This window comes from Haemorhous mexicanus, chromosome 4 (assembly GCF_027477595.1).
Source record: "Haemorhous mexicanus isolate bHaeMex1 chromosome 4, bHaeMex1.pri, whole genome shotgun sequence".
Taxonomy (NCBI): Eukaryota; Metazoa; Chordata; class Aves; order Passeriformes; family Fringillidae; genus Haemorhous; species Haemorhous mexicanus.
In genome coordinates, this window is record NC_082344.1 from 2196234 (window position 1) to 2218020 (window position 21787).

At 60.2% G+C, this 21787-nt stretch overlaps 2 protein-coding genes across 5 annotated transcripts; one reads left to right on the plus strand and one right to left on the minus strand.

Annotated features, from left to right (window-relative positions):
* Window positions 1-2597: 2597 nt before the first annotated feature.
* Window positions 2598-21753, minus strand: BTC (betacellulin). 4 transcript variants are annotated; one of them, XM_059843618.1, is made up of 7 exons: window positions 20463-21753; window positions 19749-19855; window positions 3841-3936; window positions 3486-3606; window positions 3200-3346; window positions 2795-2902; window positions 2598-2702 (listed from the first exon to the last, which is right to left on the minus strand). In XM_059843618.1, exons 1-6 carry the CDS (start codon window positions 20648-20650, stop codon window positions 2797-2799), a joined length of 765 nt encoding a protein of 254 aa, XP_059699601.1. In that variant the 5' UTR covers window positions 20651-21753; the 3' UTR covers window positions 2598-2702; window positions 2795-2796. The 4 variants fall into 4 exon arrangements, with proteins under 4 accessions (XP_059699601.1, XP_059699602.1, XP_059699604.1 ...); XM_059843619.1 differs by having other exon boundaries at window positions 3486-3603; window positions 20463-21748; XM_059843621.1 differs by lacking the exons at window positions 19749-19855; window positions 20463-21753 and adding an exon at window positions 6614-6731 and having other exon boundaries at window positions 3486-3603.
* On the plus strand, window positions 9346-19128 carry PARM1 (prostate androgen-regulated mucin-like protein 1). Its single transcript, XM_059843617.1, has 4 exons — window positions 9346-9464; window positions 16347-17009; window positions 17720-17798; window positions 18326-19128. Exons 1-4 carry the CDS (start codon window positions 9413-9415, stop codon window positions 18408-18410), a joined length of 879 nt encoding a protein of 292 aa, XP_059699600.1. The 5' UTR covers window positions 9346-9412; the 3' UTR covers window positions 18411-19128.
* Window positions 21754-21787: the final 34 nt, after the last annotated feature.

The following is a 21787-nucleotide window of genomic DNA, read 5'->3' on the forward strand; positions in this document are numbered from 1 at the left end:
GCCCAGCTTCTCCTCCGCAGGCAGGAACAGGTCCCAGCCCTGATCCTGGGAGATAAAGCTCTAAAAAACAAAGGAAAACCATGGGAAAGTGTCATCAAACGCCCCCAAAGAGAGCAGGCTGTGGGAATTGGGGTATCCAGCTCCCTGGAAGCAGCAGCGCCCTGAGAGGGGCACCCTGGGCACCCCCAGCCCCCCACCTGCCCAGGTGAGCCCTCCCCACCGCGGTGGGGGGGATTTGGGGGTGCTGCAGGTGGAGAATCCCTGGGTTGGGATGCAGGAGGATGGCAAAGCCAGCCCAGGAAAGAGCAGGAAAATCCCCTGAGCCCGGATGTGGCAGCGTTGTGTACAACAAGCACAGCAAGGGAAGGACACCTGGGTGTGCAGAGATGAGCCAGGGCGATAAAACAGAGCCAAACCCGAGCAGAACTCCCTGTTCAAGGCAGCTTGTCCCTTTTCTGGGGAGCACTGGCAGTCCCTGGATCACTGCTGAGTTGCCCTGGAGTGTGAGGAACAAGATGGATTTGGCTGGCACCATCCCTGTCCATCTCCTGCCAGAGCCCCTCTTATTGTGGGGTACAGAACTGGACAGAAAGGAGAAACTGGTTTCAGTTTGGTTTTGGCTTTTATCTTTTTCCTCAAGGGAAAAAGGGCTGACAATTCCAGTGACCCTCTGGGATTCCAGGGAAAACTGGAGGATTGCCATTAAGCCAGCCAAGGACACCTCTGCCAGGTGACACCATCACTGCTTATGGGGGGGAAAAGCCCCCCAAAAATACTCACCTGCTGTTCAAAACAACACAAACCATAATCCTCCTACCAAACCCACCACATTTCCTTGGAAAGTTCAGGCTGCTCCTGCCTGATGCCAGCCAGCATCGCCTCCCCCGGGATTCCATCCAGTCCTTGCCAGCCTGGGCATAAACCACTCGGCTTTCCCACTCTCTGCTGTACCAGGGATTTTTATTGGGTTTTTTTATAGCAATTTTCTTTTCCAGCTCTCATTCCTCCTGCCCTCAGAGCCGTGACACAAGGTGGATTCACCTCCTGCCTCTTCATCCTGCTGCCTCTCTGACCCATTCCCAAAAATGTTAAGGAAGCAGCAAAGTTCCTGACTTGGTTGTGTGGCTTTTTTTGTTTTTAATCCCCAGCCCTGGTGCTCAGCACAACACCTCCTGTCCGGTCTGCCCCCTCCCCAGGAACTCATCAGGTTAAAGCAGGAATTCTGTGGCTGTGCAGGAACTCCAGGGTGGCATCCAGGGAATGTAGGGCTGCTGTGGGAAAAGCCCAGTGAGGATTACTTAAAACACTGAATAAAACAGCTCCAACATTCACCTGGCCAGTGCTCCATGAGGCATCACAAAAAACCCAAAAGTGTTTTATCCACCTCTGACAGCGCGGGGCTGCTGCCTTCCCAGAGCCTGCTTTTCCCAGCCCCTTTGGGCCTGCAGCATCCCAGCCATCGGCTCCAACCACCCAAAAAGCAGACAGGAAAAGGCTCATACCTCCTTTCCATTTTATTGCTCTCCCAGACCCTGTACAGCACATTCCCAAAGCGGCAGCAAGCATTTTTCCCTCTTGGCTTGGCTTCCCCCGGGCAGGCCCAGCAAAGCCTGGGGATAAAGAGCCATCTCTGGAGGGGGGATGAGCTCACAGGTGCTGCTGCTGCTGCCTCTCAGCTCACACCAGCGCTTCCAGCAGCTGCGTGCCATCGACAATCCACTTCCCCACCCTGGACCCTGCTGAAGGAGGTGCCCAAAACAATGTCCCCTGTCCTGCTCGGGCAGAGGAACACAGCCTGTGCCCTGCCGGGAGAACCGAGCCCGGCACCGGGAGGGGTCACCGGCTCTCCCGGGAGACTCCAGCTCCACCTGCTCGTAGTCTCGGGGGTCGAGGGCTGCGGGTTGGAGCGGGAGCCGCTCCCGTGCCGGGAATTGGGAGCTGCCGGGGCCCCGCCGCTCCCTACCACCGGCAGTACGGCGTGGGTGACACCAGGGACACCCGGTCCCATCCCGGGATGCCGATGCTGTCCCCCCGCAGAGGGTCAGCGCCTAAACCCACTGCCAGCGTCCCGGGAACCCCGGCGGATCCCGCACCGGGGGGCGGGAAACAAACCATCCCACGTGCCCTGGCAGGGTCCGGACCGCAGCGCGGGGCGACGGGAGCCAACGGCCCCGGCTCACCCAGTTCTGCCCCGGTTCTCACCTGTTTTCCACCGGTTTTGCCCGGTTTCCCTCACCCGGTTCCTCCCCTCTCCCTCCGGGTGTCTGGAACCGGGAGGGGCCCGGGGATGCTGAGCTCGGCGGGACCCTGCGGGGAGGCGCGGCGGCAATGGGAGCAGCTCCAGCACGGCCCTCAGGCCGCCCGGGACGGGACCCGAGCCCGGCAGAGCCCCTTGGACCGGGACCGGGACCGGGAGCGGAGCCGGGAGCGGGACGGAGGCTCCGGGGCTGTGGCGCCCTCGCGTGGCCAGCGCGGGTACGGCAGGCGGGCCGCCCCCGCCCCAGCTCAGTGTCGCCGTCTGGCGGCCGCGTTGCGGCAGCGCAGCCCCGGCGGCCGCGGCCCCCGCGCCCCAAGGACATCGGCGACACCACTGGGGACACCTTTCCGTCACCCCTTTATTCAAGCCGCCGCACGCTTTAGCCCTCGCCCATGCAGCCAGCCGCTGGTGCCGTCCGGGACCCGCCCGCAGGTACCGGGAGCTCCTGCGGAGAGAACGGAGCCCGTTGGCCTCGGCACCCACCCCAGTGGGGGGCTCCGGTCATACCGGCTTGGTCGCGCCCCCGCTCCCCGGTACCTTCACGCGATGCCCGTTTCCCGCACATCTTCACTTCTGGAAGGTCCGTCCTTGTTTAGCGTTTCCATCTCTTCTGCCTTCCTCTTCCTACGCTGCCTCCGACAGTGGCTTGACAGGGAGGAAAAAATCATAAACAACCAACCAAACAAACAAACAAAAAAGGTAGAAGGGGACATGGCAGTGATGCTCCTCCCTCTCCCTGGGTTTTTACCCTGCAGGAGATCCCCAGAGGATCACACCTGCTTTCCAGCCCCAAAGGAATGTCCCAGGCACCTCCCAACACCTGCAGGACCATGTCCCACCAGCCTGGGACAGCCCCAGCTCCACCTGCCCGGAGCCAGGGGAGCCGGACAGGAGTTGCTCCCTCTTCCCATCCCTCCCCTTCCCACCCCGCCTCCCACGTACTGGCTGCAGAGGCAGATGCCGACGACGAGGATGATGAGGGCGGCGATGGCGACGATCAGGGAGATGATGACGATCTGGCCCTGGTCCCCTCGCAGGTAGAACAGATCCACCCTCTCGCAGCGAGCCCCGGTGTAGCCCCGCTCGCACCTGCCCCGCGGCACAGGGGAGGCACGGGGAGGTCCCAAAAGCTGCCGTGCTGCCCGTGCCCCCCTCACGCCGCTCTCCCGAGGGGGACGGGCGCAGCATCCCACCCCGTGTGGCCGCGTCCCCGCCGCGGGTGACTTACACACAAGCGGGCGCCTGCTCGGCCACGAGGAAGCGGCACCTGCCCTTGACACAGTAGTGCTGGTACTCCTCCGGGCACCGCGAGAAGTGGCTCTGCCGCCGCGGCTGCGTGCCGTTCCCTGCGGTGACAAGGACAGAGAGTACCCCCAGCGGGGTGACAGCTCTGCCCAGAGGCAGCAGCGCCCCCGAGCCTCTGCATCCCCGCAGCCGCTCCGAGCTCCGCACGGGTGTCCTTGGCACAGCGATGCCACACGGCTACGCTAGACACAACACCCGCTCATCCGCCATCCCGGCCCGCTCCCCCGCTCCCTTGCACGGCCTCGGGCTGCCCCCAGCGCCCTCCCGGCACCCCTCACCTGTGCATCCCTTGGCTGTGCCGCAGCTGAGCCCCTCCGCGCCGTGCCCGGCCGTGACGTTGGTGTCGGCGCCCACGCAGCTGAAGAGCGCCAAGCCTGGAAGCACCGGAGGCAGCTCAGAGGGGAATCCCCAGCACCCCCAGAGCCACAGGGGGGGCGCTGGCAGAGGGCTCTGCAGCTGCGCCCTCTACCCCCCCCTGCGCTGGCGGCATCAGCTTTTCCCCCGGGCCGGGAAAAGGGAGAGCCGCTCCCCGCCCGCTGCCTCCACCCAGCAACGCCCGGCACGGAGCTCTGGGAGCCAGCCTGGTGGGTTTTGGACCACACAGCCCGGCCAGCTGCTGCTCTGCCCGGGGAGGATGCAGGGAGGGATCCCCAGGGAGATCCGGACTCATGGAATCACTGATGGGTTTGGGCTGGAAGGGACTGTAAAGTTCATCCAACCCCCTGCCATGGGCAGGGACACCTTCCACTGTCCCACGTTGCTCCAAGCCCTGTCCAACCAGGCCTTGGACACTTCCAGGGATGGGGCAGCCACAGCTTCTCTGGGCAACCAGTGCCAGGGCTCCCCGCCCTCCCAGGGAAGAATTCCTTCCCAGTATCTAATCTAAACCTGCCCTTTGTCAGTGCGGAGCCCTTCCCCTTTGTCCTGTCGCTCCGTGCCCTGGTGACAAGTCCCTCTGCAGTTCCCTTGGAGCCCCTTGAGGCACCGCGAGGTGCTCCGAGGTGTCCCCGGAGCCCCGCACAGCCTGGCAAGGGGAAAGGGGGGGAAGGGGCCACCATGCTCTCCCCGTGGCTCCGGAGTGAAACCGAGCCGGGCGCGTCAGAGCGGCGGTAACCGGATCGCTGGCATACCAGCCCTGACTCAGCACGGCCCCGCTCCCGCCCGGCCCTCCCCGGGGATTCACCCGCCGAGGCGGCACCCAGGCAGCGGGGACAGGTCCTGCCTGACGGGCAGGGCCCGGGTGGCTCCCGCGGAGGTGGCTCCCGAGGCGGGGCTGCTGCCATCCCGCGTGGGGACACTCGGAGGCTTCGCAGGGAGCGGGGAGTTAGCACAGCCAAGTCCTGCCAGGCAGCCTGGTCTCCCGCTCCCTGTTTCCTCACCTGGCACCTTGGAGACAGCGGTGGGAGCTGCCCCGAGCCTCCGGGTCCCCCCCGTCCCGCAGCGGGGACGTTCCCAGCGCACACGTCCCTCCCGGCTATATATAGCCAGCACCGCGCTGCCGGTGCCAGCGCCCCGAGAGAGCCCGGAGGGGGGAAAGGGAGCCCTCCGCCCCACCCGGAGGGTGGGAGCTGCCTGGCCAGAGCCAGGGATGAGCCATGGGGCGGCTGCAGCCCGAGATGCAGCTGTGGGCGGCGTGGGCACAGGCGGGACAGGCAGGCAGGGAGGGAGGGAGGGAGGCTGACTTCACTCGCGGTGACCGAGTTCACAGCTCGACATGGAAAGATCCCCACCAAGCCGAGCTCCCCACCCTTATTGCAACCAGCTGCGGAGTTCTGGCACCCTCAGGGCTGGCAGCCCCCGGCAGGACCGCCCTGGCGACAGTGCCAGCCCCGGAGGGAGGGGGCTGTGCCCACCCACGGCCGCAGCGCGGCACTCGGAGGCTGCAGGTGCGAGCACCCTCAGCTCCCTGATGCACTGGCTGCATTATCTTGGGCTGCACCCTCTCCTGAGCAGCCGGAGATAAGCCAGGGAAGCATCCCAAACCCTGGATTATTTTGCTGTTACGGCCCCCACGCTCTCCCGGGAAAGCCCAGACCGTCGGGGAGCAGCCACCCAGGACGTGGCCGTGCTCTGAGGGGACACACCGGCCCCAAACCAGGTCGGCCACTCTCGGTTTCCTCCTGCCAGCACAGGTTTGGCAGGTTTGGCCAAGTGCTGTCACCAGCCCTGCCAAAGGGCCAAACCCAAGCTGCTCCCTGCGGAGAGGAAAGCTCCCCCGAAATCCCAGGGCAGGGGAGGATTCCCTGCCAGGGAGGGTCTCAGCTGCCCAGCCCGGCTGTGGCTGTTTCCTGGCAGCCATCAGCAGACACCTGTCTGCGGCTGCCTGCTTCCCAAAAACTTAGGAACTGACACGGGAATTCTCACACACTTGCTGGATAGGTACTGCACCCCCTGCCCCGGCATCCCACATTCCCAGCGCTGCCAAGGATGGGCTCTCAGGCACCCATCAGCAGTGTCCCTTCAACAGGTGGCAAAAGCATCCCAATCCTGCTCCAGGACCCAGCCAGGACATCCTGGCCCCCACGCTGGCCCCAAGGGATTCAGGGATTCAGAGGCAGCAGGGGAGCACTGGATTGGAACGGTGGGGAGTTCCAGGATGGGACCTGGGGGCACACGGGAGAGCCCCGGGCTGGGCAAACACCGGCTGGGCATAGAGGAAGGGCTGGCATGGATGGGATTGTCCAGGGGGGGCACAGGGAACGGGACAGAGCCAGCACAGGATGGAGTGTAAGAGTGGGGAACACAAGGGTGCAGCAGAAAGGGACCCGGGAGCACAGGATGGGATGGGGGAGCGCCAGGACAGGCGGGGGGAGCCCCGGGATGGCACCGGGAGGCAGGTGCAGGATCGTCAGTCTGGGAGCGGGAAGCAGAGGACGGTGCCGGGACGGGGGGGTGACACCGGGCTGGGACAGGGGAGGTGACGCCGTGCAGGGACGCGGAGCGCCGTGCAGGGGCGGGAAGCACCGGCCCGGGACGGGGAGGAACAGCCTGCCAGCCGCTGGGTATCGCGGGGCCGGGCAGGTGGCGGGGCAGGGGGACGCCCGTGCTTACCGGAGGCGAGGGCCAGGCAGAGCAGCAGGGTACCGGGGCCGCCGCCCGGGGCCGGGGCCGCCGCCGCCTCCATGCGCGCCGCCGCCGCCTGCCCGGTGCCCGGTGCCCGGCAGCTGCGGCGGGGCGGGACGGGGGCGGCCGCTCGGGCACCGCCGCCCTCCTCCTCCTCCTCCTCCTCCTCCTCCTCCTCCTCCTCCTCCTGCGCCTCCTCCTCCTCCTCCTCCTCCAGCTGCGCAGCTCCCAGCCCGCCGGAGCCATCCCCCGGCGGTGCCGGTGTCCCCTCCCGGGTGTCGCACCCACGCGTGTCCCACCTCGTCCTGCCAGGAGGCGTCAAGCAGATGCCTCGCCGCGGATCCCTGGGATCTGGGCAGCCAGAGGGATCCCCCATCCTGCCGTCACGGCTTCCAGCCAGGGCTCCGGGCATCCCCTCTCCAGAGGGACAGAGGGCCTGCGCCCCAGTCCAGCCTCGCTTCCCCAGAGCATTTTTCCCTGGTCAGCTTGCTGTGGCAAGGTGAATTAATGCACAGCCAGCGGCTGTAAAACACCTTCCCAAGGGCCCTGGCAGGCAAGGACGGCAGCCCCGGTTTATTCTGCAAGGGGCTGTGCCTTGGCAAAATACACCTCGGGGTGTCATTTTTCCCTTGGGGGGTGCTGGGAGGGTATTCCCGGTCCCCCGAGTGACATTCTGGGGAACAGGAGAGACCCACAGGGCTGAAGGTGTCCCCCGGGCGCCTGCGTGTCCCCTGCTGCCTCCGGGGCTGCTCGGCAGGGATGCTCCGGCGCTGTCCTGGCTCCCAGCAGAGCTCAGGGGCTCTCCCGGCAGAGAGGGGCGCGGGCAGGGAGCGGCCGCGGAGCCCCCGGGCGCCGATGGAGGTGGAAATGAAAGACTGGAAAGAACGGGTGACCTCAAACCGCAAGCTGGCAGCTATTAATGCGAGTGCTGGCAGCCACCCAGCCATGCCATTTGGCCGCTGGCCAGCGGGTGAGCAAGCTCCCCTAGCCCTGGCCAGCCAAAAATTCCTGCTGCAGGCTCCGGCACACCGGCCCCTCGGCTCACGGCCACGCCGGCTCCCTGCCGGAGCCCCCCCCAAAAACAGGCAAAGCGTGATAAACCACAAGGATGGTGCAAAAGCTCTGCTGGGGGCTTGGGCAAGACCAGCAAAAGGGGCAGCTGACAGCAGGATGTGGCACAGGGCCACCCAAGGGGAGCTGGCTTCATCCCGGTGGGGTGGGCAAAGGCAGAGAGCAGGCAAAAAACCCCAAAATTTAAAAATCCTCGTGCCCACTAAAAGAAAAATTCCCCTCCAGCATCCTTCATATCTGGATAAAACTGGTGGGGGAAGCATTTTAAAGAGATTTTTAAAGAGCTGGAGCCTCAGGGAAGATGGCACCAGCAGCAATGGGAAAGAGATGGCAAAAGTTAACCCCAAAAAAGGATCTCTCCCTGCTCCACCGTGGCCTTGCCGGGAGGAGCAGGCCGAGGTGACCAGCAGGTGGCAGCTGGAGCCCAGGGCTGGTGGCCCTTGGAAAGCTCCGGGCTTGCCACAGCCCGGCCCGTGGCACCCCAAAGGCGACTCGGGCGCGGAGCTGGCACCCGAGGCACGGAGAGGGGCAGCGGAGGTGCCCAGCCCCGTCCCCCCCAAAAAACTCCTGCCCCTGGAAGCACGCAGGGATGTGAGAGGGAAAGCAGGGAGAGGATCACGCTGTTCCCACGGCAGCAACACCAGCATTATTTTCCCTCCTCCCCAGCTCAAGGAGAGCAGAGATGCTGATAGTGCCCGACTGCCTGAGGAATGCCAGCTGACTTGGATTTTGTGCCCTGCTGGTTCAGGCCCAGAGCCAGGATCCATCCTGAGAAAAGGCCACACAATACAGCAGAGCAGGGGGCTGGCTGAGCAACCCCGGGTAAAGATAGCCCGGCCAGAGCCCGGGCTCCGAAAATCCTTTTCCATTGTGAGCATGCAAAAGCCTGGGGAGGATGAGTTCAGCCTGAAAATATTTCACCCGCAGCAGCACAGCTCTTCCCAGAGGGAAAGAGGTGGAAAAATGGTCCTAGTACCTCCTGCTGTGCCACAGGTGTCTGTCTCCTGGCTGGGTCCTTTGGGCGCTGGGAGCTGCACTTTGGGAGCAGTTTGTGCCATGGAAAGGCAGGACCCTGAGTGCCTGCCTCCCCTTGATTCGTGTACCTGGCTTGGGGGTCCCCAGGGAGGTCCAGAATCACGGGGTCACACAACAGTTTGGATTGGAAGGGACATTAAAGCTCTCCGTGTTCCAACCCTGCTGCCACGGGCAGGGACACCTTCCACTAGCCCAGGCTGCTCTGGAATTTGCCCAACCCGTCCTTGAACCCTTCCAGGGACGGGGCAACCGCAGCTCCTCTGACCGACCCTCACACTCAGCCAGGAGCTGGCACGGCCCTGGGAACCAAGAGGCACAAGTGCTGGCGACACGGAGCACCCCAGGTGGGTGCCACCGGCCGGCACCAGAGCCCCCCACGCCCGGTCCCCAGTGTGCGACACCCGCCGGCAGCGTGTGGCACTCGGCATCCTTTGCCGCATCCCGGGACAGGCGGGCCGGTCCCGGTGCCCTCACCCAGCACGGTCGGTCCCTGGCACCCGGCGCCCGGTCCCGCATCCCCGGCGGAGTCGCTCTCGCATCCCGCGGCGGTGCCGGGGCCGGCAGGTGCCGCTGTGGGCCGGGCGGCGGGCGGGGGGCGGTGGCGGGGGCCGGGCCGGGCCGGGCGGCGGCGGGGCCGGGCGGTGCGTCCCTCCCGCCGCGGCTGCCAGCGCCGCCGGCACCATGGGCTGCTGCTGCCGCCTGCTCTTCCTCGCCCTCCTCCTCCTCCCGGCAGGTAAGCGCGGCGGGATGCGAGGGGGGACACGCCGGGGACCCCGCGGGGTCGGGCGGGGAGCGATGGGGGCGGCGGGGACGGGCGAGCCCCGCGTCTGCCGGGGACAGCCCGGCTGCTTCCCGGAGCCCACCGTGGGTGCCGCTCACACCCCCAGTGTGAGGGGGGTCATCCCCAATGACAGCGGGGCAAGGGGTGTTCCACCCCGCTTTTCTTCGCCCCTCGCCCCTCGGAGGCGTCCCCAGCGGAGTCCCCGACTGCGCCAAGGAGGGCGACTGGATGGGACCACCGGAGTGTCCTCACGGCCACCCCCCGGCCGGGCTGGAGTCACCCCGGCCCCGCATGTCCCTTCCCTCCGCGGGCGCTGCTTCCAGGGAGCTTCTGTGCTGGCTCTCCCTGGCCTTGAGCCGAGGCTCGCACTCCCCCAGCCCCTGGCATCTCCCCCCGGTGGCACCAGCCCCCCCATCCCACAGAAACGCCCGATTTGACACCTTCCCCCTCTGAGACGCTCGGCGGGGACACTTCTGTCCCCGGCTGATGCGACAGCGAGCGCAGGTCACCCCTCCGCCCGCCCAGGCTGGGCTTTTAATAAACACGAGGAGCCGCCTGCCCGGGAACATGGAAAACACACTTGCATAACCGGGGACGCTGCGCGGGAGGAGAGATCCATCGGCTGGGCTGTCACTGTCACATCGCTGCCGGCACAGCAGCCCGAGGGGACGGGCCCGAGCCGGGCTGAGCTCCCCGGCACAGCCCGCAGGAAGGCGGCAGCCGCGGGACCCCCAGCCATCGCCCCGCACCTCGTCCCGAGGCGGGAGATCTTCCCTGGATCAGGGAGAGCTGGGTGGATAATTGTCCCTGAAAAACGGGGATTTGCCGGAGAGCTCCTGATCTGTGCTTCCCGAGAAAATGCGATCGGGAGGGATGGGGATGAGCACTGGGATGCTGGGGATGCTCTTTCTTCTCCTTCACGGGCCCAAATCTGCCCCTAGAGCAGGCGGTCTCTGGCGGGAGGCAGCCTTTGGGGTCGGGGGGCGGGCTTTTCCCAGCGCCCGGGCCAAACCCCAGGCTGTTCCCACGACCATCCCTCTCCAAAGCTCCGACGCCAGCCAGGCTTGGCACGAGAAACAGAAAAGATTTCCCTGGACTCTGGTCCCACGTCCCTCAGGCTGCTCCCAGACGGCCCCTGAGCATCTTTCAGATGCTTTCTACAGCATTATTTTTGCCCCCACTGAAATAATTTTTTTAAAAAAAGAGTGTGTGTATACATATATATCTATATATATATCTATGTATATCTCACTTGGGAGGAAACACCAAGCACGATTTAAATTTGCTCCAAGCTCATTCTTCAGGACTAAATGACAGCCAGGACGTCACTGGCCAGGAGTGAAATAAGTCTGGGCTTTGCCTGGCCACGTAATGAAAGAGCGGCGTCTCGCACAAGGAAGTTTTTATCCTGTTATTACTCCTTCCTCTGGATGGAAATTGAAACCTGTTTGGCTTTCCTGACCTGGTGCCCAGCCCCAGGCCCGCTCTCCCCTCCTGCAGTTCCCCCTGTGCCCCAGCTGAGACATTTCTCAGTACCTTTTAGAAGCAGATCTTGGTTCCGAGTGCTCCTTTGTGGAGGCTCTGAGCTGCTTTTTGGGCTCTCAGAGCCTCATGGGCTCTTTGATTCTGCCACTGAGGAGGCAAATCTCCAAGCACTCTGCTCCCCCATGAGCTGAAGGACAGGGGGGTTGGGTAATTATCCCCTCTCCCAGCCCAAATGAGCAATCAGCCTCTAATACCAGAGGATGCTCCAAAATTCCTCTGCCAAGCCCTGTTGCTTGTGCCCCTGGGAGGGGCTGGAATGGGGCTGATGAATGTTGGAAGCTGCACCTGGAAGCACTAATTAGCAGCCAGCCAGGAAAATTACGGAACTGGGGAGTTGTCACCAGGGCAGAGCTGCTTCTTGCAAAACTCCTGGCTGGCTCCAGAGCCATATCCAAGACATGGGAAAAAAGTATTGTGAGGTGTCCCCAGCAGGCAGGTCCATCTGCCAGCTCCCAGCCCCAGGAGAGAGCAAAGAGCATCCCATGGGATCCCTTATTCCCCTTCCCCAGGGAAAGCAGCACAGCATAACACCTGTTGGCATGTTTCAAGAATAAAACTTGAAATACTTAATTTGTTATTTAAAAAAGCAAGACATCATTTTAGAAGGAGCTGGTGCTGTCAGCTGCTGCTTTCCACCCCAGGTCCTCATCAGGTACCTCTGGCTGTACAGGCTGACAGGTTTTTTGCCACTCTCAGGAGGAAGAAAACCACCTAAAAGTTCCTCTTCACCTCCCTTTTCAGCTATAATTTCATTGCAGCATCAGCATCAAGGGCTTAAGAGCTGAATAATCGAGCAACACTTAGTTTTGGGGAGGGGAATCACACCTTTTTTTGGCTGGAGCCTGGGTTTGTGGTGCCTCCAGAAGTCCTCACCTCTGGGCTGGGATCATGGGGCAGGGAAGAACTTGGACACCCACCCCAGAAAAGGAAGGAGGGAGCGTGCAGCATGCAGGGAGCCATGTGATTTTTTTTTTTAATAAAAAAAAGCTATTTTCAGCTGGGAAGAGCAGAGACAGCAGGGTGCTGGAGCTTCCCTCCTGCCTCCTCAAGGGGAGTCTGCCCACAGCAGCATTCCTCAGGCTCTGGAGGGTGTGCAGGCCTTGTGGCTGGGACAGATGGACAGATGGACAGAGGGATTTCTGCTGTGCAGCTGTTTCTCTGAGCTACAGAAAGCCTCAGAGCAATTAGAGCTCAGGCACTTAACGAGCATGCAGCAGAATAAAACTGATCACGCAGGAAGCCAGCTCGGCCTGCCAGTAAATCAGAGCAACTGCACATTCATTGGATCTGATGGCCCTGGCTGCTTCTCACGGGCAGGGAAGAGCTCTGCCTTTCACCTGGTGGTGTTTCTGCCCTCTGGCTTTCTCCCTTGGCATCCTCCTCCTCTCAGAAATGGTTTCACACCATGGCCAGCAGGCCCTGGCGCTGAAAACAGAGGGGACAGAGCAGCAAGGAGTGGAGCAGCACGTCAGGCAGGGGTGCTGCTGCTGCTGGCACTGGGGTCACCAGCACTCACAGGCACTGCTGGAGCTTTGCTGCACACCTCCAGCTGGAGATGCCCCAGGAGCCACCATTTCCCACCACTGATCCAGCTGGGTGCTCCCTCTGTGATGGCAGGAAAACCTCAGAGCCCTCAGAAGAGCTCCCAGACCTCCCCATCACCCGTGTTTCTTGGAGATAACGAGGCAAGAGCCCACAGCAGTGCCCCAGAAGGAGAAAAACACGAGGCAAAGGCCCAGAGCAACCACCACATCCTCTGTGCTCCTGCCCCCACACCGGCACAGAGCTCAGTCACAGCCCTGTGCACTCCACTTGGAGCCCCCAGCCAGGAGAAGAGAACATCCCCAGATCCCAAACTGCATGGGGACAGGGAAGGTGAGGCAGTGCAGGGCTGAACAGCTGGAAAAACTCGTTGAACCCAAAGCAAAAACCAGTTTGGCTTAGTCCTAGCTGCTGTAAGGAGAGCTTTTGCCATCCACAGCCAGATGCTGCTGATTTTACAGCAAAGAAATACAATGAAAATTATACCTGAGCATTAACAAGGGGGAAGGGAACTGCCAAAAACCAGCACAAGTTATGGGAATCCCCAGCCACAGAAACCAAAGCCGAGCCAAGGAGGTCACGGGCAGGAAATCCTCACTTATATTTACATCTAGATTGTTTTACTGCTCTGCATCACTTGACCTGGTTACAACCCAAGGCACGCTCAGGGGACTCAGGGCTGTTCTGTCATCAGCATTTGGTGAGGAGCAGCAGGACACAGGACCAGCAAAAGGTATTTTTTTTGCTCACTGCTGTGATTAAAGCCAGGTTTCTACAGAGCTTTGCTTTAAAGAGCAGCGATGCTTACCCATGGTCTTGGCTACTTGTGTTTTTTGGGTGTTTGCCAGCTGCTAAACTGGCCCAGCAAGTGGCACCCAAGCTGGCTGCAGCAGTGTGTGTCCAGCAGCTCTCCTTGCTGCGCTGCTGCTGCTGTATTTCTTGTTCAGAGCAGCTGCTGGGATTCCTTGTGGAAGGGCAGGCAGAACAAACAATACCCATGTTATGGAAACTTCCATGATCCCTTTGGCCTTGGCTGCTGGGGGAGCATCCCTGGCTGCAGCTGGGGCCTGGGGGCTGTAGTTAATTGGGGCTGCTCCTGGGGGTCTCCTGTGGCCGTGTCAGAGGCCACGAGCTCTGCAGTGAGCCTGGCTAAAAGCTCCCTCTCTGCCTTATCAGTGGCTGCTTGTTTGCTGCTCCGGCCTGATGTCATTCACTCGGGCTGGAGACCTTCTCTGGTGGCTTTTAGGCTGCCTTTCAGCTGGCAGAGCAATTCAGGATCCGCTGCAATGGCTTCTGGAGTGCCTGGGAAGTGCATCCTGGAGAGGCTGCCAGCCCAGGTCAAGCAGGTCTTTCCCAAGAGGAGCATGAGCACCACTCAGCTCCTGCTCTGTGTGCCTTCCAGGAGCCAGGAGAGCACCGTGGCAGCAGGAGAGAGAGATAACTCACCAGGAGAGAGAGATAATTCCTCAGGCTGGCATGTGATTAGGGCTAATATTCCCCTAAGAATATTCCCTTCCCCTTAGAATATCCCCTTTCCCTAAGAGCAGGCTATTTGAATGACAAAGCTTTGGGTTCTTCCTTCTCTGGATGTTTTCTGTATTCTGTAGTGAGAAAATCCTAGGAAAAGGACTTTGCAAAGCTGCTGTGGGGCACTTTGTGACACTGTGGGGCACAGTGTGACACTGCTGCTTTCCTGGGCGGTCACCTCATCCCGGCCGGCCCCTGCCTCGCTCCCTGCTGCATTCCAGCAGGGTGGTCAACTGCCCCAAGTGAATTAGAGGAGTAAATTCCTCAGGGCTGAGCTATGCTGGGCATCCTCTGGGAGCTGACATCCCTCAGTCCCTCTGCCAGCCCGTGCTGGAGGTGTTTCAGCCTCCCAAGCCACGTGGTCCTGCGCAAAGTGCTGTGGTGTCTGGTTCGTCCCTTGTCCCCCAGCAGCAGCTCCTGCAGACCAGGTGTTGGGGAAACCAAGAAGAGCTCTGCTTGGCCTTTGTTTTCCTTTTGGATTTCCCTTTCAGATGCATTGGTGAGAGGACAGGACGTGCACACAAGGCTGCCCACCAGCTGGGTGCAGGGACACGGATGGGGACACACGGAGCACCAGCCAAGGGGACCTTCAACCCTTTTGTCCCTCAATCCTAACCCCATTCAGAAGCAGCCTGTGTTGCTCCTAGGATCATGGCAGGGCTTTCCTGGGATTATCTCCCCTGGGTGAGACCCCAGGGGCAGTGGCTGGGTCCCAGATCCCCCATGGAGGAGGCAGGGGACAGCACAGCACTGGCACGGGCTGCTTGTAGGGAGAGGCAGGGGAGACCAGGGCTGAGCTCAGCTTCCTTGCTCTCCTGGGAAGAGTCCCTGTGACTTGTGACCTCCCTGGCTGGGAGCTCTCAGCCAGCAGCCAAAGATTGTTCCTGCCTCCAGTTCTGGCTCAGCCTCCGAATTTATGCCCCTCAGATGTTATCGGAAAGTTCCTGACTCATCCCGGCCAGCAGCACTGCCAGCTCTGCTCTGCCTCCAAAGTTCAGGCAGATCATGGGAGCTCTGCTGACCCCGAGCACTTGGGGACATCAGGGTGGCTTTGCAGGGAGGTGGAAAGCTGCCTGTGTCCCTGAGGGACCGGGAGCATCTGCATATCCAGAGGTAACAAACCCCTGAGGTGCTGGGAGGATCCTGCTTGCTGGGCTGCAGAGGCTGGCTGGGACCTGCTGGAGAAACCTGAAAGGTCCAGGTGGGAAAATACTGAAATACAGATGGATTCTGAACCATGTGGTGTGAAGGGTCCTTGGCCCAGGCCTCCCTGCAGTGACCAGATTCCAGCTTGTCATTCCCCTCCTCCTCCCTGTGCCACGGGTTGTGTCCTTGGCCTGAGGAGGGTGACAGCTCAGGGCCATCTCCCACGGATTGTCCTCAGGAGAGCAGAGCAGCCACAGCCTCAGTCCCACCTCCAAAACCCCTTTCCTTGGGAAAATGGGGTCCTTCCACATGGACATCCACAACATCAAAAAAAGCCATTCTGGCTGCAGGACTGAGTCCCTGCTCACCAGTGCCAGATCCCATTGTTTCTGCGGGCAGGCACTGCATGTTTCTGTGCTCCCCACTCCTGATTAGTTCATTGCAGCTGGAGTGAGCTCCTGCTCTGCCCAGTGCTGGGCTTGGGATGCTCTCTCTGGGGGGTGGAACTAAATGAATACATGGAATTAAAATGCCTCTCCACGTCACGCAGTGCTGGCACACTCTTCCCTCATCCCAGCCACACTGAGGGGGCCAGTGCTGGACCAGTGCTGAGTTTTCCCCCCCTGGAAAGAGGGGAAAAAGCCCCAGCAGTCAGCTGGTGGGGACAGAAGGAGGAATGACTCATCTTCGTGCTAAGAAATGGAGACAAATGAATGAATGCACAAGGAGATGGGGGGAGAGGAGAAAGAGATGTCTTGTGTGATCACTCCACAGCTGCACAGGGGCTGCTCAGAGGAGGAGCTGCTTCCCCCTGCTGCTGGCAGGAGATGCTGGGGGTGACTGGGGTGACCCCAAACTGGGGGGAAAACGGGGCTGATTTATGCCAGGACAGCTGGTTTGCTTTGAACCTCACCTCTAGGTAGATAGCTATATTTCCCCTCTCTTCATTTTAGATGGCTCTCCCCATCCTACAACTTATTTCCAGCTGAATTCCCAAGCCCTTCAGCGCTCTCCCAAGCACCAGCTTGCCCCAGGGATTGCTCTGTCACTAACATTTCTTTGTCTCACTCCTAGGACTGGGCCATGACTCCCCAGAGCCACCCCATATCCCCATCCCCCCCTTGCTCTGGGGGGGTGTCCCAGTGAAACCAGACTCCGGGGATGGCCCCACACCGGCTCCAGCCCAGCCCCAGCCACCCTTGTCCACGGGACCCTCCGGAGATGGGACATCCTCCAGGCCCCCGGAGGGGGATGGCCACAATGCCAGCACCCCGGTGGCAGCACTGTCCCCTGCTCCTGCCCCCCTGGGCTCCACGGCCACAGCAGAAGGTGCCTCCGTGGCCTCCAGCCCCGGCTCGGTGCCAGCCGCCCCGGAGGCTCCCCGGACAGCAAACCCTGCCAGCCTGGCAAGAAGCACCCTGGATTTGGGGGCAGCTGCCAGCCCCACAGACCTGGCTGTGCCATCACCTGCCCCCTCCCTTCCCAGCAGCCAGCCCACCTCACCTCCCGGGACGGGCCCGTCCCCGACACCCGTCCTCGTCAGCCCGGCCGCGACCCAGCCACCGCTGCTGGCCAAGGATGTCCCCTCCCTGGGGACGCTGGCCATGGCACCGAGCCTGGCCATGGAGCCAACATCCCCCCCAGTGACTGTGATGAGCCCCACGGAAGCCCAGGCCACGGCCTCGGAGAAAACCACCGGGGTCACCGTGGAGGAGGTCCCGCGTGCCCTGAGTGCAGGTGAGCTCCCCGTGTGCACACAGAATGGCAGGGTGCTCAGGCAGGAGGGGCAGAGCCCCACACAGGAAGGGAAGAGGTGCTCAGCCTCCTCAGAGCATCACTCTGCAAAATTCCTGGAGGAGCCCGTGTCATCTGATGCACTGGCAGAGCCTGGGAGCGGTGGGTAACACATCTCGGTTGCCTGGAGATGTGAATAAAATCCTCAGCTCTAAATTTGACTTGAAACACTCGAGGATGAGAGGAAACAAGCGGCTGGATGGTGGGTGCAGCCTGAGTTAGGATGGTGTAGGTTTTAGTTTACCCTCCTGGAGCCCTCAGGAAGCTGACACGAGCTTGTCCCCGTCCCCTTGTGCAAGCACGGGGAGCTTACAAGTGCTCCACGTGGCTGGAAAAGGGGAGACCTGGAGCATTTCCTAGCCTTGGCTCAGCACTGGGTGCTGCCTAGTGCTGGGAACAGCATCAGAGAGTGAGTCCACAGTTCCCGAGCTGTGTTTCATCCTACATAGACCTGCTCTGCATTTATTGTAAGGGGATCATTGCCAAGATAAAGGGGGGCCCAGCCTCTCCTTTGGGATGCAGCGAGGGAATGTTCCCCCCATCAGAGATGGTGTGGGTGAGCTGGGAGCAGCTGGGGAGTGGGATGTGTGCCATGGAGCCAGGACTCAGGGGGCTGAAGCCTGACCCTGCCCTTTCTGGTGTTTGATGCACAGGCAGCATCGTGGCCATAACCGTGACGGTCATCGTGGTGGTGGTGCTGGTGTTCGGGGCAGCTGCCTACCTCAAGATCAGGTAAGGCTGGTTTTGGGGGGGCTCCCTCCCTGAGGCTCCCTCTGACCATCACCAGGATGATGCCAAGTGCCAGGAAGATGCTGTCCCTAGGGGCAGCAGGGCAATCTGCAGCCTCTGGTGCCAGCAGGGCTCCGTTTCTCACCACTCCTGTACTGGAAAGCAGAGTTTGCATCCCTCCTTTTGCAACAGCCCTGCTCAAATGCCAGGGATGCTGCTCAGCATAGTCATATCCAGTAATTATCCCTTGGGAAAGCTGGGACAATAAACAGCAGCACAGCCCAGTGCTGAGCATCCCTAATGAGCCTTTGCTGACAGCTGAGATGAGCAAAGGTCTGGTTTTAATTCCCTGGCCAGACTGATTCAACGGGGGCAAAATGCAATCTGGGCTTCTCTTCCCTTCTCCTGGTCCTTCCTGTTAAAATACCCCAAAGCTTGACCTAGGGAGCCTTTGCATGAATATTTCTTCATGCCACGGCAAAATAAGCAACAAATCCTCCAAGTAACCTCAGGTTTGCTCTCCCTGGCAGGCACTCCTCCTACGGGAGGCTTCTGGACGACCACGACTACGGCTCCTGGGGCAACTACAACAACCCCCTGTACGACGATTCCTAGCAGGGAGGAAACCAAAAACCCCAAAAACCCTTAATTTATGAATTAGCGCTTCTGCAGCAGAGCATCCGCTGTCGAGGAGATGCCGGGCACGGAGCCCCTGCCTCGGGCAGGATGACCACGGGGCTGCTGGAGGGCAGCAACTGGAGGGCAGTGCTGACAATAAACCTCAATTTTGGCCTTGGAGCAGGAAACCAGGTCGTGGGGCAGGCCAGCCACTTGTTGGAGATGAGGGAAGCCAAATTCCTCAGGGGGAAGGGCTGGGGAGGTCGAGGGAGAGGATGGAGGTTCAGCCAGTGCTGTGGCATCCTTGGAAATGCTGCTGCCCTGTGATCTGGGGGGAGTGGGGGGCTGCTGAGCCAGAGCCAGCAGTGTGCCGGGGTCTCCTGTGCTTTCACATGTCCCTTTCCCTAAAATCACTTCCCTGTGTTGCCCTGCTACGAAATCCTTTGCCTTGTCTCCCCAAGAACCATGAACAGCTATGGGGCTGCTCAGTCACTGCTCCCTTTCTTTTCTTGGAGGTGCTTCCACGCAGAAGTTCCTAATTTAAGTTTTTCCATGGAATTGTGGGGGGTTTGGTCCCAAAAGCAGCCCAGGAGCCCACGGGAAGATGCACTGACCATCCATTTCATACACGTGGCTGCTCGCTCCACAGCTTTGTTTCCATTCCTCAAAAAAACTTGGCTGCTAAAATACAGCAGAGTGTTCTTTTCATCCCCAACTTGTGTTCAGCTTTTAGTGTGGGAAGGCTGGGGGTGGCTGATGGCAGAGCTGGTTTGGGAAGGGGATGCTCAGCAGCTTCTCCCTCTGGCTAAATTCCCTGGCAGTGGAAAGCAAAGCCCTCAGTCCTTGGTGAGAACAAGAAAATAAACCTGTGACTGGTTGTTGCACCTCCCAGCCACAGCCAGCCTGGAAAACTGCTGGGGCTGGGAGCATACACAGGGAAGCACAGGCTCTGAAGATGCTTAGGATGAGCAAAATTCATTTCCACCTTTTTGGCACCCAAGAATCAGTACATTAGGCTACCTTGGCTAAGAAAAGCCACAAACTGAATTCAAAAAACCATCACCCTTCTTCTCTGGAAATAAACTGGGTGTTGTGCTGCTGCTGCCAAACAGAGGGAATAAAGGTGGAGGAAAAGCCATCCCCTTCTATTAAAAGTATATAACCCCAAGGGAATAAATTCCTTTTCCATGAAGGAGGACAGAAATGGGGTGTCAGCTTTCCTGCTCAACCCTGTGCCTGGATCCTCAAAATCAACTACTCTCTCTTGCCCTACAATGCAAGGAAGAAGCTGTAGGTATTTTTGGGAATATCCTGGGATGAAAACAGATTCCTCACCTCTCTGGGACCAGACACTATCCCCAGTGACATGGATGATATGGACATGGATGGTGTCTTTCCATCTGCAGGACTGTTTGGCAGGAGGAGTCAAGGCACAGGGCAGCCTAGGGAATAACAGATGCGTTTGCCAAGTGGAAAAAGCACTTCATTCCAGGGGGTAATGCCCTCAGAGGGAGGATGCCTGTGTTCCAGGCAATGCCTTCAAACACCTCTCTCACATTCCCACCCCAGACCCTCTGGCTTATTGAGGGGTTTCTGTCCCACACCAGTATAGCAGGGGAAAAGGGGGAAAGGCAACCAGGACATGCCCTAAAAAAGGCCCTTTTCCTTCTCTTTTAAAAACCAACGGGGTTAACCCTGCCACCAACTTGTTTCATTTGCAAAACCAGCCAATTCCCATTTTTCCCAAAGGCTCCCACAACCCTGGCTCAATTCCAGCTCCTCCCATCTCCCTCACCTCCCTCCCCCGCCCCTCCTTTGGCTCCGTTTCATCTCAGAGCTATTTTATTTATACAGAGAGAGGAATAGCTGGCATAGCTCCGTGGTGAGGAACATCCCATCCCCCGAGCCCGCCGGGGTGGATGCGATCCCGCCCTGCCCTCGCCGGCTGGGAGCTTCATCCCAGCTTCCAGACTCCCTCTGGCCTCCCTAATGATGCTCTTGTTTGGTGAATACTCCCATGCATCAGCCACCTTTCCAAGCCTGAGTTACCAGAGTGAGTAGCTCCAGGTTGCAGGTGTCAGAAGCCAACTCCAGCCGGGACCACGAAGGAGCAAATCCAAGGACACCGCCCCGTTTCCAGCATGGAGGTCCCAGCACAGCCCTGGGCTGAGCCCTGCAGAGACAGATGCTGTCCTTCTGAGGTATAAATAGCACAGCACGAGGAGCCTCTCCCTCATTTCCAGCTGGAAATTTAAAAACAGACAGATTCCCTGCAGCCAGGCAGGGGCGAGACAGCCCCAGGAGGGGGCGGCTGAACCAGAGGTTCAACACAGAACACCCCCACTTCCATCCCATATGATGCTACTGGAGCAAGCCAAAACCACACCAGAGGCACCAAACCAGCCCAAAACTGGGGATCCCAATCAGCTGAGCCCCCCAGCCCTGCACTGTTCCACTTGCTGCCTCCCTGAGTCCCTCTCCATGAGCTGCAGAGCTGGGCAGGCTCTGCCTTTATTAATAGCTCCCTGACCTTGTGTGCAGCCCCTGAGCCTGCTGAACTCCCACTTTTTTCCCACAAAGCAGCACTAATCCCTTCTTCTGATTCTGGCCTGGAGGGGTGAGCAAGGCAGGATTCCAGGTGCCAGGGAGTGAGGGAGCTTGAGCTGCTGTTTCCATCCCTGGATCATCCCAGTGCCCTGATGCCAGCATCGCTCCTGCTCCCATCGGCTGCACCTCCATGGACAGGGCAGCAAAGCTCCATACAGCACCTCCCATCCCATAAAGCAACCCCCTGCCTGCCTTATCCCCCCTCCATTGCCCTTTATCCCCTGAAAATGCCATTCCTTTTCCTGCCCTGCCATTTATTCCCTGGCAAAGGGAGTTAAGGGCTCAGTGCCAAGATAAACACACCAAACAGCGGTTCAGCATTCCCTCAGCATTCCCATTCCCTCGTGCACTTTCCAGAGGCAAACACCAAAAACAGGGGAGCAAAAGGTCAAAATCACCTGGATCCCATACCATGAATAATTTTCCTTCCCAACACCAAAGCTCAGCTCAAGTAAGAATTTTCTTTCAGCCTCCTCTTGTGGCCGGAACCCAAACAACAATATTTCCAATTAATAACTGGAATAAAATTAGCTTCCCATTTAACAGCAAACCTACTTGGTTGTGATCTTGACCAGCACAGTTTTACTGTTAGCAACACACTCCAAGGCTACTTGGCCAGAGTTTTCTGGGATAACAACTTCTGCAGGCTGGTGGGAGCCCCACTGGCACTTCCAGGCTTACCTGGGAGCAGGTCTCCAGCCAGGGAAGGAGGTGGAGTCACCAGGTGCCAACCAAAGCAGCAGGGAGTCTTGCTTGAACCACAGAAC

What these genes read in the sequence shown, in the direction of transcription:
- PARM1 (XM_059843617.1), top strand. Translation starts at nt 9,413, where the DNA reads ATGGGCTGCTGCTGCCGCCTGCTCTTCCTCGCCCTCCTCCTCCTCCCG. An exon ending in CCCGCGTGCCCTGAGTGCAG is followed by an intron (nt 17,010 to 17,719) that starts GTGAGCTCCCCG and finishes TTTGATGCACAG; the next exon opens with GCAGCATCGTGGCCATAACC. An exon ending in GCTGCCTACCTCAAGATCAG is followed by an intron (nt 17,799 to 18,325) that starts GTAAGGCTGGTT and finishes TCTCCCTGGCAG; the next exon opens with GCACTCCTCCTACGGGAGGC.
- BTC (XM_059843618.1), bottom strand. Translation starts at nt 20,650, where the DNA reads ATGAGGGAGAGGCTCCTCGTGCTGTGCTATTTATACCTCAGAAGGACA. An exon ending in TAGTGTCTGGTCCCAGAGAG is followed by an intron (nt 3,937 to 19,748) that starts GTGAGGAATCTG and finishes CGGTGCTTCCAG; the next exon opens with GCTTGGCGCTCTTCAGCTGC. An exon ending in CACAGCCAAGGGATGCACAG is followed by an intron (nt 3,607 to 3,840) that starts GTGAGGGGTGCC and finishes TCCTTGTCACCG; the next exon opens with CAGGGAACGGCACGCAGCCG.